The 18,906-nt window shown below is 41.2% G+C and overlaps 1 protein-coding gene across 11 annotated transcripts in view; it reads left to right on the top strand.

Moving 5' to 3' along the window:
* ZNF385D (zinc finger protein 385D) overlaps positions 1-18,906 on the top strand; it is a 551,565-nt gene that overhangs the window by 431,355 nt on the left and 101,304 nt on the right. For 6 of the 11 annotated variants that reach the window (XM_053409980.1, XM_053409979.1, XM_053409976.1 and 3 more), the window contains one exon: positions 11,296-11,433. The exons of 3 other annotated variants lie outside the window; for them this stretch is intronic. In XM_053409980.1, the coding sequence (XP_053265955.1) occupies positions 11,296-11,433 (138 nt within the window). The remainder of the gene's footprint in view (positions 1-11,295; positions 11,434-18,906) is intronic. 2 more of the 11 variants (XM_053409985.1, XM_053409977.1) reach the window with 1 other exon arrangement.

The raw sequence follows: 18,906 nt of genomic DNA, 5'->3' as shown, positions 1-18,906 counted from the left end.
ACTTTCAAGCATGTTTATTTTATTTTCAAAATAACTTTCACAGCAGGTTTTGAATTTAGTACTTTGTTTCTGAACGACAACAACAACAAAAAGTTTGGAAAGTAAGATTAAAATTTAATAGAAGATAGCCCTTAAGTTTCTAGTGCTAGTTCAAATACCGTATTTTTCGCTCTATAAGACGCACCAGACCACAAGACTCACCTAGTTTTTGGAGGAGGAAAACAAGAAAAAAAATATTCTGAATCTCAGAAGCCAGAACAGCAAGAAGGATCGCTGCGCAGTGAAAGCAGCAATGCCTCTTGCTGTTCTGGCTTCTGTGATAGCTGCGCAGCCTGCATTCGCTCCATAAGACACACACACATTTCCCCTTACTTTTTAGGAGGGAAAAAGTGAGTCTTATAGAGCAAAAAATACTGTAGTTCTGCTTCTTGGGACTAGATGTAAATAAATCAGCTTTCCCTATTATTTGCAAAGTTGTAGGGGGATATTGGGGAAGGTAAATGACAGATTAGTTTATGACTCCTTTCCATCTCCTTCTTTCTGTATCTCAGTCTATGTGTGAGGGGGCTGGGGAGAGGGAGAATCAGTCAAGACACCAAACCTTTTCAAAAAAGCTAATGGGTTAAAAAATAAACAAAATGAAGACTTAAATTTCCTGGCCTCACCACAACCTCTGCTAGACCACCTCATCTTTATGTATGCATGCCTATGCAGGGGATTGTATCTGGTTAATGTAGTTCCTGGAAGATTGTGGGTGGGCTGAGGCATAGACGCTGGGGAAATGAGGCAAAAATGGCCTTGTTAATCTGACCTATTCTGGTCTACCACTGTAAAAAGGCTGATGTGGTTGTTGTTGGTTGGTGTGTTTGTTTCTCATTTTCTTACTCTTCCTGGAATTGGTTGGGGACAAACAGGACTAAATCCCTGTCCGATATACACTGGACCACCAAGTCAGTACCTCTTGCCTCAATTTCTGATAACTGACTACCTGTGGACCTATGTAGAGCAGGTGGGCTTAGCCTCAGAGTTATATGTTTGAATTGCTGAACATGAGGCTGCCTTTGAAGGCAGTTTGTAAAGTTGAGTTGGTACAGAATGCAACAACTAGAAAACTTGGGGGAATACTCATTATGTACAGTGGTACCTCGGGTTAAGTATTTAATTCGTTCCGGAGGTCCATTCTTAACCTGAAACTGTTCTTAACTTGAAGCACCACTTTAGCTAATGTGGCCTCCTGCTGCTGCCTCGCCGCTGGAGCACGATTTCTGTTCTCATCTTGAAGCAAAGTTCTTAACCCAAGGTACTATTTCTGGGTTAGCGGAGTCTGTAACCTGAAGCGTATGTAACCCGAGGTACCACTGTACTGCTTATATTAACTGCCTAGGTATTTCTAACCCAATTTCAGGTGCTGATCTTTACCTTTAAAACCATGCACTTTACAGTGGGTGTGGCATAGCTGGGTAGTGTGTTGGACTAAGACCCGGGAAACCAGGGTTCAAATCCCTACGTAGCTCATTGGATGAACTGTGTTCCAGTTTCTTGATAGTTTTATTTCTCTGGCAAAAGGCCTTTTTCTTCTCTCATTCTCAGAACACTTTTAATTTTTAATTTTACATCTTCATAATTTGGCTATGTGTGTTGAGCTTACCTCCTCAGTTCAAAGTGGCTTAGGGTGATGCGTGTGTTTCTTTCCATTAAGTCTTTACTGTAAAGGCCTTCAGTAACTTGAGTAGGGGGAAAATGAATTGAAGGACTGTGGATTTAGACTTGGGCATGAGAAAGAATCATAGTCATATTTTTATGTGGTTTTTTAATATATAAAAAATTCTTAGAATTTATGCATAAGACTCTTCCAGTTATCTCTTCCTGCCTTCTACATGTGCTAGGAGGCATGGCACAATGGGAAGTGAGATTAACTAGCTCTCTGTAAGTTGTAGCATCCTGCACAATAATAGCACAATCACTTTCTGTGCACTGGATGTCCCTTGGGCGCTCGCTTTGCATGCAAAACGTTCTCACCAAGTTAATTAAATGAAGTGCTCTTCAGATTTGTCAAATCTTGATGAGTGAAAATGCTTAAAAAAATTTTAATAAAGCACTTAAGTAATGTTTTAATCAGCTGGAGTTTACAGCTTTTGTTTTAATAGTGCCTGGCTGGAAAAGATCAATGGTTATTTTATTCTGTAAAATCTTTACTGGATGGCATAATAAGCATCAGTCTTAAAATCTGCAGTTTAAATATGGATGGCGGTTATTAACCTGTTCTTTAAAAGCTGCAATTAGTCAAAAGCAACCGCTTAAAGAAATGACTTAATTACTCCAAGCAGAAAGGTTAAAAGAGTAAAAACTGGGGTGGGGGTGAGTGGGAAACCACAATGTAGTTGTTGCTGAGACAAGCATATGCACAGTCTATTTTTTATTTTTGTAAAAAAAGAAAAAAGTGGATGTTCTTTATGCTTTACCGTTTAATTTGTATAAATATAATTGTTGGTGGACTATAAACGTCCAGAGACTGCACAGAAATAGCTTAGGGGGCCACAGTCCTAGCCTGAACGGGGGGGGGGGGGGACGGACCATTCTTATTTACCAATTTCTCTGTGGCCGGGGGAGGCCCAGGTTAAACGGGATACCATCCAGAAAACCTCTTTCATTGCATTCAGATGATTGTGCAAAACTCCAGGACTTCTCACTCTTTCTCATTTCACACAGGAAGTCCTTATTTTGTGTCAGATGCTAATATAAGAATATAAGAGCTAGCTGAATCATGCTGTTTTCGCAGTGGCTGAACTCACCCCTCTGTTTCAGGAGTGGCTTGTCAAAAGACGGGGTGGCATGTTTTCTGATTCTAAAGTTAAACTATACAGTGGTACCTTGGGTTAAGTACTTAATTCATTCCAGAGGTCCGATCTTAACCTGAAACTGTTCTTAACCTGAAGCACCACTTTAGCTAATGGGGCTCCTGCTGCTGCCACGCCACCAGAGTACGATTTCTGTTCTCATGCTGAAGCAAACTTCTTAGCCTGAGGTAATATTTCTGGGTTAGCGGAGTATGTAACCTAAAGCGTATGTAACCTGAGGTACCACTGTACTTGAGATGCTTACTACATTGCCCTCTGGTTTAGGGCTTATGTGACATCAAGGCCCCTTCAGCAGAAACCCTAAGTCCCAAAATCTAGCACACGGACTTTGGAGTTCTAGTAAATAGCAAAGTAGATCCTGCAGGCCCAGAATCTGCCCACCTCTGAGAGAGAGATATGCCTGAGATATGTATTAGCCTGCATCTCAAAATTACTTGAAATATTTAAGCGTCTTCTCTTCCCACTGGCATGATCCATGGTTGTTTGAGTTCCTCAAGTGACACATCGTTAGGAACACATTCGTCTTGAGTCCCTTCCTGGTGTGAACTAAATAAAATATGTCTGTATTGTCTACCCTGCAGCGATCATATGTACGCAGTGGGAGACAGACATATATAATAGAAGAGAAATTTAGAATTCCAGACCTTGTACAACTCAGTTCGCAAAAAAATTTGAAGAATCGGATACAGGTATCCAAGTACAGAATGCCAATAGTGAAGGGTGTGTGTGTGTGTGTGTGTGTGTGTGTGTGTGTGTGTGTGTGTAAATCACTGATTAACTGTTTAGAATTAATGAAAGTGGAGTCTGGATTATTCCCTTATTGTCACTTCCATGTACAGTGGTACCTCGGGTTAAGAACTTAATTTGTTCTGGAGGTCTGTTCTTAACCTGAAACTGTTCTTAATCTGAAGCACCACTTTAGCTAATGGGGCCTCCTGCTGCCACTGTGCCGCTGCTGCACAATTTCTGTTCTCATCCTGAAGCAAAGTTCTTAACCCGAGGTAATATTTCTGGGTTAGTGGAGTCTGTAACCTGAAGCATCTGTAACCTGAAGCGTCTGTAACCCGAGGTACCACTGTATTTAAAATGCTTAAATGTGGTGACTGATATTAACAGTGAAACAGTTCATGATAGGTGATCTAAATGGCGACATACTTTATTAAAATCAGATTGTATTTAGAATACATTATTTACATTATTTGAATGTTAACTATATATATTTGAACTTTTAGTAGGTTTTGTGTTGAAATTTTCATAGTAACATTTCAGAGGGATTTTCATTCTCATTTTAAATATGAGAAGCAATGGCTGCTTCCCACCTATATTCAGTGCTATTTTTCTAGAAAAAACAGGTGCCAGAGCTCACTATGGGTGTTATGTACTGAAGTTCTCACCCAGGGCCAGCAGGAGGATACTGTAGATAGTTATGCAAATGAAGGATCAAAAGTGACGTTCAGTGATTGGATAGTTTTAGAAAGTTGTTACAGTAACGTTGTACTGGAGCTCTATATAAACAGGCTGACTGAACCCTTCAGTTCAGTTCAGTTCTGGCCTGTGAATAAACAAGAGCTATTTGAAGAATCGCTGTGTCGTCTGATATGTTCACCCACAACTTAACAATGAACTTCTCCCTTGTTCTCTTAGAATGGCAATGGTGCCTGCCTGAGAGTTGCCAGAACTGAGTTCCGGCTGGGGGTGGGGGAAGCCCTGCCTATATCACAGATATTTCTATTAGCACTGAATCCACACAGTAGTTGTAAACATTCTGTATCAATCGTAACATATGTAATTTCTGTACCTGCCCTTTATATGTTTTCTACCCGGCACCCTCTTAAGTTTTTTACTACCATGGCTTCCAAGCACATTTTGAAGGGAGGGAAAGTAATCATTGCAATGACATTTATAGAAAAGCAATTTGGCTACACCTGTGAGAGAAACTGCTATGGTGGCATTTACATAAGGTCGTTCCATCTCATAGCCATGGAATACAAACAATAGGGTATTCTGAAGATTTATTTATAAAGAATAATTCGGTTGTGTGCTTCTAGCGATAGCACCCTGGATGCTTTTTCAAGTACAATTCAAAGAGCTGATGACATAGTTGAAATGACACCTTTGATACTGTTACTTGCAGGGTGTACCCAGGCAATGTGCTGCTTTAAAGTGACATGCATTCACTGAGAATAAACCTGAATAAAACTCGAAATGAACCCTGCTGCTGTCTGTAGAATTCAGATAAGATTTATAGAGATATACAAAACATTATATTACTTCAAAGATGCAAAGAAGTTGCCAATCATCTAATGTAGAAAAATGTAATTCATTAAAACTGCCATTAAAGGTAAAGGGAACCCTGACCATTAGGTCCAGTCGTGGCCGACTCTGGGGTTGCGGCGCTCATCTCGCTCTATAGGCCAAGGGAGCTGGCGTACAGCTTCCGGGTCATGTGGCCAGCATGACTAAGCCACTTCTGGCGAACCAGAGCAGCACACGGAAACACCGTTTACCTTCATGCCAGAGTGGTACCTATTTATCTACTTGCACTTTGACGTGCTTTTGAACTGCTAGGTTGGCAGGAGCAGGGACCGAGCAACGGGAGTTCACCCCGTCATGGGGATTCGAACCGTCAACCTTCCGATCGGCAATCCCTAGTCTCTGTGGTTTAACCCACAGCACCATCCGCATCCCAAAACTGCTATTAGTTTCCTAATAATAATTAGATGGAAGGTGAGTTAGTGTGGTCTAGTCACTAGGGTTATAACTAGGGAGCTATGATTAGGGAGATCTGGAGGCAAATCTCCAGTCAGCCCTGAAATTCAGCCATGGCCTGTTGCTGGCATCCTTCTGTATCAAGAGACAATGGAGTGTTCCTCCAGGGGTAAAGTTAAATTGCTGTGTTAGCAGCACTGAAGTGACCTCCCTGGGGCGCAAGCCTGGGCAATGTGTAGGAAGGTCCCAGATGACAAGACCCTCCTCTCAGCCTTGCTGATGTGGTCCAAAGCATACAAGATGTACAAGGCACCATCCAACTGTCTTAGGGACTCCACTCTGGATTTGTGTAGGATTTGCTCTTTAGCCTTTTCTTCTCCCTATCCTGCAAGGCAGCAGAGGATTAGGGTCGGAGTTTACCTTCTCTTGGATGGGCTACTTTCCCAGGTTGCTAAATTTGTATACTGCTCTTCATCTGTAGATCTCAGGGCGGTTCACAGCATAGAAATACAAGATAAAAACACAAAATACATAATAAAAAACAAGGACAAGACAAACCAATAGCCCCCTCCCCTTGCCCCCTCTCTTTAACGTACCTCAGAGTTCTTGTGAGGATAAAATGTATGTCATCAGCTCACTGGAGCATGGATATATAATACATGAAATAAGAGTTTTTCAGCATGCCAGTATTGGTGCCAGTGTTGCTAAGATTCTGAAATGAAAAGAAAAGCCAAAGGAACACTGCCAAATCCAATCATTGCAGTGTTGTCCAACACACTGCAGCATTGGAACAGGGTTGCACAGGCAGTATAAGGTAACATGAAAGGGAAATGTCTAAAGGATTAAAAAAGGAAACACACACAATAAAGTAGATCCAGAGAAAGAAAAGCATAGGATGAAGACGGACAGACATTTTCCATAGTGTCAGAATTTGGGTAAGCAGCTTTAAACCATATTTTCCTGGTTTTAGCAGGAGAAACTGTGGTTCAGCATTCCACAATATATTTCTCAAAGATAGCCATGTGGCTCAGAGGGTGACAGAATGTGTGCTCCCACAGGGCCAGCCATAACAGATTGCTTGACCCTTCTGCTCCTCTCACTGCTGGTCTCTCCTTCCTTCCACCTCACTATGTGTCAGAGGCGGCCACAGGTATTCCATGCATCATGCTGAGAAAGGGGACCTTTCTGAGAGAAAAAATAAGGGCAAGATCACCCAAAGTGCCAGCACCACTTTGCAACAATGGTGGCAAATTCCTGTAAAGGACCAACCAAGTTTAAAGATCCTTGGGAGCAACGCAGCACCCCTGGTGGAGAGGACTGGGAGAAGGACCAACAGTAATGGTGGTTCTGGGAGGCAGTGAATGTTTGCTGTCTAAGGCAAGCCCAGTGTCGTTTCCTGGGTCTGCAGAGAGGTGTACCAAATGAAGGAGGGGAGGGGTGGAGGGGAGTGCATGGCCACAAATCATGGACAATTTTTTTTAGATCTGAACCAGATTATGCACTGTGTACAGAAGCGTTTGTTCTCAGAGCAGAAAAACCACTTCGGACATGCTTAGATGGACACCAGTTACCCCTAGACTTTTATTTTCAAGCCAATGAGTTGCTCTAATAGAAATGGCTTATATACAGTGGTACCTCTGGATACGAACGGGATCTGTTCCGGAGCCCCATTCGCATCCTGAAGTAAACGTAAGATGTGACTGCGTGTCTGCGCATGCGCGGGTCGCATTTCGCCGCTCATTTTGAGTGTCTGCGTCTGTGTATGCACGAGCGGCAAAACCCAGAAGTAACACACTCCATTACTTCCGGGTCGCCGTGGAGAGCAACCCAAAAATATTCATCCCGAAGCTACTTCAACCCGAGGTATGACTGTAATTGTTTTGAAATGGCCGTTTCCTCACTTGTGCATGACTTGGTGTCTTCCTTTTTGCACCCCTTTGTATAATGATCCTGTGTAGATGTAGCTCTTGGTTTCAGCCAGTTGTGGGGTATAGGTGAACGATACTTGAAAATCTAGAAGCTATCCCAATCCGTTTAGAAGGTGTATTTCAATACTCTGATTTCATGCAGTGCCTTGGGGGGCCAAGGAGGCATAGCTGTATATAAATACAAGTCCAGAAGAAGTAGCTCCAGATGTCTTTCCCTCCTCAAACTTGATGAAAGTAAGTCTTCAATAGCAATAGTCAACAGATCTCTGTTGGTAAAACAATGTCAGAGCATAACCAGCAATTCAGAAAACTCAGGTGGACAATCTCAACTTGTTTCCTTGTCCACTCTTGAACTACCTTAGCACCCCTCCCTTAAGACATCAAAAGATACAGCTAGATGAGTGGCTTAGAGGTTCATGGTGAAACAGAGTGCTGTTTCTTTAACTTCTCTCAACCAAGGGGCAAGGCTTCTTCAGTCATAAGGTCTGAATAAACATATGAAGGCTCAGTAGGGTTTTGTGTCGTTCTGCTCTCTAAAAACCATCCTGGTTTCTGTATATTTTTATTCTCCCACCTGATTTCCATCAGTCTACTGACTTGCTACCTTCTTCCATGTATATGTCCATGTTAACCCTGTATTAGGTATCTTTGCAGTTGATAACTGAAGCCCCAGGTGAAACACCTGTGGGCCCCACTCCTCCATGACAGGCAGCAGTAATATGCAGTATTTTAAGTCAGCCCATTCAGTTCACAATGTGTATATATTTACATGATTTAACATACACAAGTGAATGATGGCTGGATTTCTTGCTCTTTTGGAAATACAACAATCTTAGTTCTATGAGTCAACAAAACTGAATCACCTCCTGTGGGCTGTTGTGAGGAACAAAGGGGGGTGGATTGTAAATGACTATGTAGACTAAAATAGTGCTGTAAAATTATTCATATTGGTTTAAGAAGTGCCTTAATTATGTTATATTTATGAAAGCTCAGGTAACAAATTACACCTTTGCTTACAAAGCCATACAAAATTCTGGGTATGTGCAAGTTCAGCCATGGCTTTGGTTAAAAGAAGGGAAAACCTGCCGGAACTTAAGCCATCATATTTGGTATTGCAGGAAAGAAAATGCAATGTGACACATTTGGAAGAAACTTTTTTCTGCCTCCTTCTGCCCAATCTGTTCATTGTTGTTGTTGGAGGAATGTTGGCTTGAAATCTAATTCCTTTTTTTTGTTTTGTTTAATCTCCAGAGGCAAAAATATGAAATTATTCCACTTGTTCTTGGAACTTATCTCAAAACTGCACAAATAGAGCTCCATTTTTTTCTTTGGGAGAAGAAAAAGAGTTGCTTTTTACAAAGAGAATGAAAAAATATTGAAAAGAATAAGAAAAACGGCTTCTTGGACAGAAAGTGGTTGTTGTGTACCCCAGAACAAAAGATCACACAATTGTTGTGGTCTTGAATACATTGACTTTTGGAAAAAGGAAAGCACCCAAAGAAATAAGTAGGAAATTCCTAGTAAACAGCACAGAGCAAAATGTTCAAAGTGTGTAAGTGCCTAGCAGTTATGAGCAATGATGAAAACCAGTGGGATTTTAGGGAGCAGAGAACTGGTGGCTCACTTTGAAAATGTTATTTAGCCTATTGCTAAGATTACTGCTTTTAATCTTCCTCAGCAAGGCAAACACTCATTTGAGCAAATGGAGGTTGTGCTAACAAAGCCCTCTAAGTATCACAGTCTCCAACTGTGTAAAAGTGGAAGTTATAAAAATGCAGATCGTTCTTACTAAGAGCAGGACCTAAAATACAATGCTGCATGTATTTGTAGTACACAAACCTCATACCCTCCAACATTTCTCCGATGAAACTAGGGACGTGCTCCTCTTCCTCTTCTTCTTCTATTTATTAATACGCCACCCATTTGATTGGGTTGCCCCAGCCACTCTGGGAGGCTTCCAACATATATTAAAACATTATAAAACATTGAACGCTTATAAACTTAAAAACTTCCCTATACAAGGCTACCTATCTCCTTGGCTTAGGGTCGCATAACTCCATAGGCTCCAACATTTCTCCAATGAAAATCGGGACGTCCTAAGGAAAATCGGGACATTGTGGGATCAAATCTGAAACTGGGATGGTTTCTATAAATCCGGGGCTGTCCCTGGAAAATAGGGACACTTGGAGGGTCTGAGACCTCTGTTTCAGAAAAGTCAGGCCTGCCAACTGAAACGAGAGACTGTTTCAACTGAGCAAGAGAGTGAATGTTGTTTGTTCACAGTATTTTGTTGGCATTGAAAGGGCTGCATGTATCCCACTCAACTGTGAACAGTCTATGAACAGTTTTGCTCCTTTCATGAATACCTCAAAAGGCCCAAACTGGATGCATGCTTTGCATGGGAGTGATAAAATGTTCAGGAAAAGCAATCCTTTCCCATATCCATTTTGCCTCAGTCCTATTGACTTTTATTACTTATTCCCCATTTCACATTGACCATCTATTCACATTCTCTGTGTCCTTGCCCATCACATCCAGGACACAGGTGGATTAATAGTTCAGCATTTCCAGAGCCTGAATGGTAGATGCTGAACAGATTGTATGTAATAAATAAATGCTAATATATTTTACTCTGTTAGCAAAATATGCAATCCAATATTGAGGGTGTGGACTTTGTTTTTCCATTTGTGAGCATAATCTACATGCTTATGGTTAAAACATGAAGGCTTAACTTGTTGAAATGCCATAATTCAACAGTAAAGGCTTCTCTAATGGATATAGTATTAGCCACAGATAGTTAAAAATGACACTGAGAATGCATTCAAAATTCAAAGAAGCAAATATAAATGAACATGTGACTATATAATGTTCAAAATGAATCTGCTATATTTATATAACTGCATTAAAACATTCATACTGGTTGACTTGTCAACACATAAATCTGTGTTATGCTGTATGGTACTTTAAAGTTAGGTGTAGAGTTTCCATTGTGATCTCTACTTAATTTTAAGCCAGCTATAAACCAGCTATGTTTGTCTTTTTATAGTGGGAGATTGTTGATCATATTTGCATCAAAGTACAATACCTTTCTTAAAGAATCATACAGTAGAGTCCTTAAGTTGTATTCAAATATAATACAATAAATATGCAAAGGCAATATGGACACAAAGTCTTGCAGTCATAATGTCAAAAAGCATCACCTCCGCCATCTGCCTTGCAAATATTTCTCTCTCTCCTCCTCCCCCACCTCACAGGATTAGATTAGGAGAATGACAGGGCCTATTCACTGTCATGTAATAGAGTTGAGTAACTCTTGAATTAAAGTTACTCTTCCACAAACAAGCATTACAAACTGGGATATAAATGGGATGTTTCTGACATTTTCCCAGAAGTGCATTTAAAACATAGAGATGTGTTTTCCCCCCATATGTTGTTGTCTAAACAAAGCTTTGTTAAAGCGTGTCTTTCAGAGAATGAAATCCTTTTAAGACAAGGAATATTTTGTAGACTTAGAAGTTAGCACATCAAGTAAGGAACTACAGAATGGGATTTATTAGAGGAAATAAACTGGTGTGCAGTTTATCACTGAAGAAAGGATTGTGGAAATACCATACAATGTATATGCTTTATTAATGAATGCACAACATTTCATCAGAAAGTACATCCCCTTTTCCAACTCTTTAGATTACAATTAGATGGAGGAAACAGGCATTCTCATGATACAGATTTTTATTTTTCATTCACTGTGTTTCAGAGTTCCGGGAATTTGTGTTCCAACTTTTCTTCCCTTTTCTATATAGTTTCAGAACAAGAACATGCACATCTCTTGGCCACAGTTCTGCAGCTCAGTTTTGTCCAAAAAAATGCCAGGGCTGGCTCTCTGTAGAGAAGATTCAAAAGAGGTAGGGACTAATTTTGGAAGTCTGCTGATTGGAGAAGTAAGTCTGCTTCCTCTGAACAATGTTGTTCTATTTGTAGCTATTAAATAGTCATTGACAGACCCATTTTCCATGAACTTGTCTGAACCTTTTTAAAGCTCCCTGTGGCCATCACAACTTCCTGTGGAAATGAATTCCTCAAATTAATTATTGTCTACATTAAGAAATCAAGCACCCGATCAATAAACCTGCTTATCTGTCAATTGAAGTAGAGGAAATTATTGGTCCTCTTCCATTGTCTTTGATGGCACTTGGTCTGCATGAGGAGCCTAGGGTTAAGACATACTTATGCAGATATTTTAACAGCCTTAGTCTCTACAGTCCTATAAGTAATGGAGTTTTTTTGCCTTGTTGAAAGCAGCATTGCTATAATCAGAGGAAGCTGGAGCTTAGCAGACTCTGCATGCCTGCTTCTAGCTGAATACTCTAGAGTAAGCTACCTTTTTAACAGGATATCATCTCCTGACAATTTACTGCTAATATATATTTATACCCTGCTTTAGAGTGATTTATTCAGTGTGGGAAGAAATAGCCGCAGCCAGGTTTTATGTGCTGCACTAATCTGTGTCAGAATAGCTGAACTAAAAGGCCAATGTAGGTCAGAAACGAAAGGGAAAGAATCATAAAACATATTCAGGGATGATGTGACACCTATCAGATCTTTATATTACCAAATAATTAATGATATGTAAAGAGAATAGCTGAAAGTATGTTATTCTTTCACCCTCAAAACTCTATAATTTTGGGCACTGATGAAATTCAGGACAGCCTAAATTTATGGTTTGGAATAGGTAAGAGGAAGCATTCCTTATATTAGACAAAATTAGCTGCAAAAGAATCTGAGGAACATTGGGATTATAGTGGGATTACAGTGGTACCTCGGGTTACAGACGCTTCAGGTTACAGACTCCGCTAACCCAGAAATAGTACCTCAGGTTAAGAACTTTGCTTCAGGATGAGAACAGAAATCGCATGGCGGCAGTGGGAGGCCCCATTAGCTAAAGTGGTACCTCAGGTTAAGAACAGTTTCAGGTTAAGAATGGATATTCAGAACGAATTTAGTGCTTAACCAGAGGTACCACTGTATAGACTCTCGAAGCAAGAAGGGCCAATAAATTTATCCAGTGGGTTAAAGGAAAGGCTAATATTCAGGGCCACTGTCCTTGTGATGTGCAAGAGAAATTCCTTTGAATCACAATATGATGATCGGTGAGACCTGAACTCTGTCGTTAACACTGAGTACCTCATGCTTGATCATGTGTTTGGTACCAATGGGTCTAAACAAGACTAATGGTAAAGTGCCTGTGGCAACCCTTCAAAGCCTGTTGAAGATCTTTATTATTATTATTCAGACAGACAGGCCTTCCCAAAGAGCTGGTACCAGCCGTGCCTATGTCAGTTTTGCAAAACAGCAGAATAATATTTTATATTGTTTTTACAGTATAGGCTTTTCCCATCATCCTTGATTTTATAAAACGGTTGTTCTTAATCTTCAGTTTTAAAAAATATGAAGCAAGCATTTTTGCAAATAATAAATATGAGGAGCAATATAGAGTAATATAGTAATGCAGAGTATATTATAGTAATATAATACTGTATAGAGTAATTCGATACGAGAATACACCCTGTTTTTTAAGTCTTTTTATCCATAATATGCTAAAAACGACAGCAACCCCCTCAAAATAACCTTCCATTTGGAGATCAACTGGAAACTTCAGTATGTTGATTCCATGTGGCTATTGACAAATGTACTTTTTTCTGACTGACGGTCGAATAAAAGGTTGTTGATGATGATTCCATGTGGGAGCCATAATATGAAGCACCAGTTACCGTGTGGATCTTCCACTTTGTGTAGGGGGATTCCTCAAAATTAACATAGTCTGCAATCCTGAACCAGGGACTCGATGGAACCTCATTCTGAGAATTACACTGTTAAGGGTGCTTTATTTTGTAGCTGTAGCTGTACCTTGCATAGTCACCGGTTATAGATTGCCACTGCAACCATAATACTGCAAGAAAGTATTGCCCATAAGAAAGACTTGTGTGTGTTGAGGTTCTGGGAAGGGCTTTCCCATAAATTAATAGCTTTAATCGCCATGGTTTATTGTGATGGGAATGAGTGTGGTCTCACTACAGACCCATGCACTTACTCCTCCTCTGCATGCACAACTGCAAAGAGCTGATAAGAAGCTTAATCTTCTGAGTTTGAGCTAATCAGTTTCACATCGTATCAAAGCGCTTACCTATGGTTTATTGAAGCAAGGCAGTCTCGTAAACCAGGATTCAAAGCTCTCTTGTTTCAACCAAATCATGGTCAATAAGAACCAGGTTTTTTTGTTCAGGTAGGTAGCCGTGTTGGCTGAGGCAATCAAAATAAATATATATATATTTAAAATTGTCCAGTAGCACCTTAAATACCAACTAAGTTTGTTCTGGGTATAAGCTTTCATGGTTCAGTTGATATGGCAAGTTGTGATAAATCCAAAAAGAACATCCCTATGGCTATATTAGAGAAGGGGAGGACATGATCCCCTGGAATGGGGAAGATCAGGGTGGTAAACTATGGTTTATTGTAACATCCAGACATGGATTTACATGTTATAGTTTTAGAGCAAATTGCAGGAACGCTCCCATGACTTGGAAAGCATAATCCCAGAAGTCTAAGTATACCAGAGCTGATGGCTACAGCTGCCTGATTTCATCAGTGTCGCTTATAGCTAAGCTACTGGCAAAGCTTGCTCTTCCATGTATATGGCCTTCCCTCGGAGCAACTTTGGCTATTTTTGAAACAGATATCCAACACCTTTTTAAATATTAATTTAAAATATTGTAGTGACAAGTCAAAGCATGAGAGAAGCTCTGAAAAGCCAGAACTGAAAACTCATGGGAGCCAATGGGAGGCTCTCTCTGTTGCCTTAAGCATAACATTATAACTGGCTGCAAAATAGCAAGAGGAGAGAACTTTAAAAAATTGAAATAGACTTGGGAATTGCTCCTGTGGCCTTGTCCCTAACATTGAAGCTAATGAAATAGCTCTTGGTTATGCTCAGCACTCTGTGTACATTATAGCACTCTTGTACACAGCAGAAGGGACGCGGGTGGCGCTGTTGGTTAAACCGCTGAGCCTAGGACTTGCCAATCAGAAGGTCGGCAGTTCGAATCCCCACGACGGGGTGAGCTCCCGTTGCTCGGTCCCTGCTCCTGCCAAACTAGCAGTTCGAAAGCACGTCAAAGTGCAAGTAGATAAATAGGTACCTCTCCGGCGGAAAGGTAAACGGCGTTTCCGTGCACTGCTCTGGTTCGCCAGAAGCGGCTTAGTCATGCTGGCCACATGACCCAGAAGCTGTACGCCAGCTCCCTCGGCCAATAAAGCGAGATGAGCGCCGCAACCCCAGAGTCGGCCACGACTGGACCCTAATGGTCAGGGGTCCCTTTACCTTTGCCTTTTACATAGCAAAACTGCTGACTTGGGGGGGGGGGTTAGTATGTCTTACTAGGAGGTGCTACAGCAGGGGAAATGAAACAGGCAAGTTAAGTGCCACTAGCCCTCTGTTCACATCTGCCAATTAAAACAAAACAAAATAAAATTGTGCATGCAAGAGAAGAGTGTGTGGAGGTGTTTAAGTAGTGTGAAATGTTTTGCCCAAATAATTCATACACATAATTTGTTGTTACGGTCAGGGACTATGTGTTATGTGGATACAGACTGGATACATTTGGTGCAATTTGTTACTGAAATTCAGTACTGGAAATAGTTAATGCATTTGCAGCCAATTCAAATTGCGTGCCTGGCCGCACAGCCCCCAAACCCAGCGCGCCCGACTATAGAGTGGTAAATGAATGGACGTGACAACTGTCTGTGATCTGAAATGGCCACAACTTTATTGATTCCAGATGTAGGAAGCCTTGGCATAGGCCAGGCATGTCCAAAGTCCGTTTCAGGGGTCTAATCCGGCCTGCCGGTTGGTTTAATCCGGCCCCTGTGGCAGTCTATCTCCTAAAAAAAGCTCAACATAAGCCCTCATGCATGTTCACTTCATCAAATCTGGTCCTCTTTGAAAAAAATTTGGGCACCCCTGGCATAGGCATTGGGTGTGTATCCCTCTCAGTCCTCCTTCTGGAGGACTGAGGCATGACAGGGTCTATTTGAGGGGTGGATCCATCGCAAAACGCAGGTTTACGCAGATGACCCCCAAACACTGAGAGAAGCTCTATGGCACACCAGCCCTACGCAGATGACGCTCCTGGCCAACTGGGTACTGCGCTTGGGGGTCGGCTGGGCTAAATAGATGACGGGCGGACCTGAGGGAAGCCTGCCTCTCTCAGGTCCGCTCGTCCCACCTCACCCCTCTGGGGCTGCCGTGGATTGGCCCATTTGAATAGATGGGTTTTGGCGGGAACTCGTGAGCCTCCATGGCGGCCAAGGGGGACAGGGAGGCAGGCAAAGGTGGTGTGGTATACCAGGAAGGAGAGGAGGTGCCATGTCGGGCCACAACTGCCACTCACCTGGAAGGGCAGAAAGCGGCCATTACTGCTCCCACACTCCACCCACTACCCAATGGAAGCTATTGAGCAGTTCCCTCATGCAAATATTTGTTATCTAACATCCCTTTTTGACACCTGATATTTATTTACATTAAATTTGATGTTTTATTTCAGTACCTGACATAAATGGATAATTTAAACACAATTGTTATTTAGTATTTAAATGCATTTGATATTTGGCATGAATAGCATTTGGTTTTTGACAGTACTTATCAGATGCTGTGCAGTGACAATTGACATGCAATGGTATGTAGAATTTTCCAGTAGACATGCAGTTGTACTAAGCAATTTGGCTGTAATTAACAGGTAAATTAATAGTATTTATTTGGTATTTGAAATATCTATCTGATTAGGATTTAATTATGAATTTGAAAGTTGGTAGCTTGTTTCATGTGATATTCTTCCAGAAACCAAACAGTAAAAATTGCCAAGCTTCTGCCCAAAAGCAAAAGAGTGGCTCTTAATTGTAAGTAACGATGAGATCTTTATTCAGACTAATAGCAGTACAGCCTGGGAAAAGAGGAGTTAGAACCTCCTTTCCCTGTGTGCTGATTAAATCAGCCTCCTCTCCATATGTTTATTGTTAAATAATCAGGGATTGGCAGCACTGCATTTAGTGTCATGTATAGTTCGTTCCTTCGTATAAAAAGTTATAATTAAGTACATTAGTGTCCTGTCTATATTGTCCTACTAATTTCTGCCACACTAATATTTTCCTGATACTTGCGGATATGATTTAATATCTATGTAATCCATATGTATAAGGGTATCACACTCATTTTAATAGAAAAAAGTGATGCAATACTTCTCATTTTAGGCTTTCAGCTGTTTTTTGGAAGGTGCAAGACAAGAGAAACAGATGCTTGAACAATGCTTCTTGAAAAAATACAATTTTATAATTTTGAATAAAGAGACATGGGGGGGGGGTGCTTTTCCAAATTGGGGAGTTGGAAGTTGAGTACGAACATTGAGAGTTAGAGGTTGGGTAGGAATTAGCTGCTTTCTATTTCTGTTGTTCTTGCAGAAAACAGCCTAGACGTTCACGTCTATAGTTTTGCCTAGAACATATATATTTGCCTTTCTATTGCAGCGGGAAGCTGATTGTCTTTTATTTATGTGCTCCTCTATATGGATTAATTGTTGGCTGCAGAAGTAGATGTTTACAAATAGAACAATTTAAACGAAGTTCTAAATGAGAGGTTTTAACTTTAGATAGCTGTTCTCCCACAAACTGTGTAAACAGAGGGTTGGGTTCAGAGGTTCCCTTTCTCTGACAGGAGTCTTCCTTTGATGGAAAGATTCCATTCATCAGAGGAAAGGAATGTTTGGATTCCACTCGCTGTAGTCTTTTTACCCCTTCACTAAAATATTACTGATTTCATCTTTATGTGCTTAGAAATTAGGCAGTGAAAACTTCTGTTCTATTAGCTAAAGCAATTTGGGTTTAGGGATCTCATCTTAGAGCTTTAAAACTGGTCAATGCATTTTTTTCATAACTCCAGTCCTGCAAAGCTCACTGTAACTTTCTGAATGCTAGGAGGGAAATTGCCAAGGTTCGTTTGGATGGAGTGGGAACTGAATGCATACCAAACTAGTTCATTTTGCAAAGAGGTCGATGTGAACTGGAATTAGCTCATTTTTTGACATCTTGAACCAAAGGTGTACCTTGGCAAAGAACTGTATTGGTGCCCCTGCCAAGAAAAAATCATTTTGCCGCAATAGCCACCTTAGAAATTACTACATTTTATGTGACCCAAGTACCCAAAGCATCCGTGGTGAGGGCAAGGAAGGGTGAAAAGATTTCACACCTTTGTGCCATGGTGCGAGAAGGATTGGAAGCTTTCCCCATGTTTGATCTCACCTCGACAGCAGTGGTGTGACGCCACACACACATACGTAATATGCTACGTAGTCTGCTAGGTGATTTTTGCACACACAGCCTGAGCCTGCCTTTTTCAAGGAAAGGCAAGACTCCCTCAAAACAGACATATTTGATGAAGATTTTGGCTTATTCCCATAGTAGGCAATCCTTCTCCAGCATTTGTTCCTGTACACTTTACTGGCCGAGGGAGCCGGTGTTTGGCTGCAGACAGCTTCCGGTTCATGTGGCCAGCATGACTAAGCCGCTTCTGGCGAATCAGAGCAGCGCACGGAAACGCCGTTTACCTGCCCGCCGGAGCAGTACCTATTTATCTACTTGCACTTTGACGTGCTTTCGAACTGCTAGGTTGGCAGGAGCAGGGACCTTGCATCTAAATTTAAATGCATAAGGTATAAAATTAAACGTTTTTTAAAAAGGTTTTGTTTTGTGTTTTTAAAATTGCTGCTGCTCCAAGTAGTAACACCATCAACTGCATTGGGAGGCTGGCCACGATTTTTGGATCCTCCATGATGCCCTGGTGCTAGGTGCCGGGGGTCTGTGGGAGGTGACATCGAACACAAAAGAGGATGGAGAACTTTCAGAGAACTTCCTTATGCAAACTTACTTTTTTTATCTTGAGAGGGGACAAAAAGAAAAAAAAATATAGATTCTCTCCTCTCCCTGGGGGAAAAAAGCGTTCTGGGACATTTCTATGCAACTCAGTTCTAATTTGATTACTTGCCCAGGCCTGTAAAAATGCTGGAGAGGAGAACATGGATGCGAAGCAGTTGTCTAGCTGTGCTGCAGTATTAGTATGGAACAAGTCTCACACCTAAAAGACACTTTTTGTTCTGTACCGTAGGATTTGATCATGGTGTAAGTCAGGCCTAGGCAAACTCCAGCCCTCCAGATGTTTGGGACTACAATTCCCATCATCCCTTAACACTGGTTCTGTTAGCTAGGGATGATGGGAATTGTAGTCCCAAACATCTGGAGGGCCGGAGTTTGCCCATGCCTGGTGTAAGTGCTGCATGCAATAACTGGTGTTTCATCCTTTCTTCTTCCTG

This window comes from Podarcis raffonei, chromosome 12 (assembly GCF_027172205.1).
Source record: "Podarcis raffonei isolate rPodRaf1 chromosome 12, rPodRaf1.pri, whole genome shotgun sequence".
NCBI classification, from domain to species: domain Eukaryota; kingdom Metazoa; phylum Chordata; class Lepidosauria; order Squamata; family Lacertidae; genus Podarcis; species Podarcis raffonei.
The sequence above is the reverse complement of the archived record's forward strand: the minus strand, read 5'-3'. Positions and strand labels throughout refer to the sequence as shown.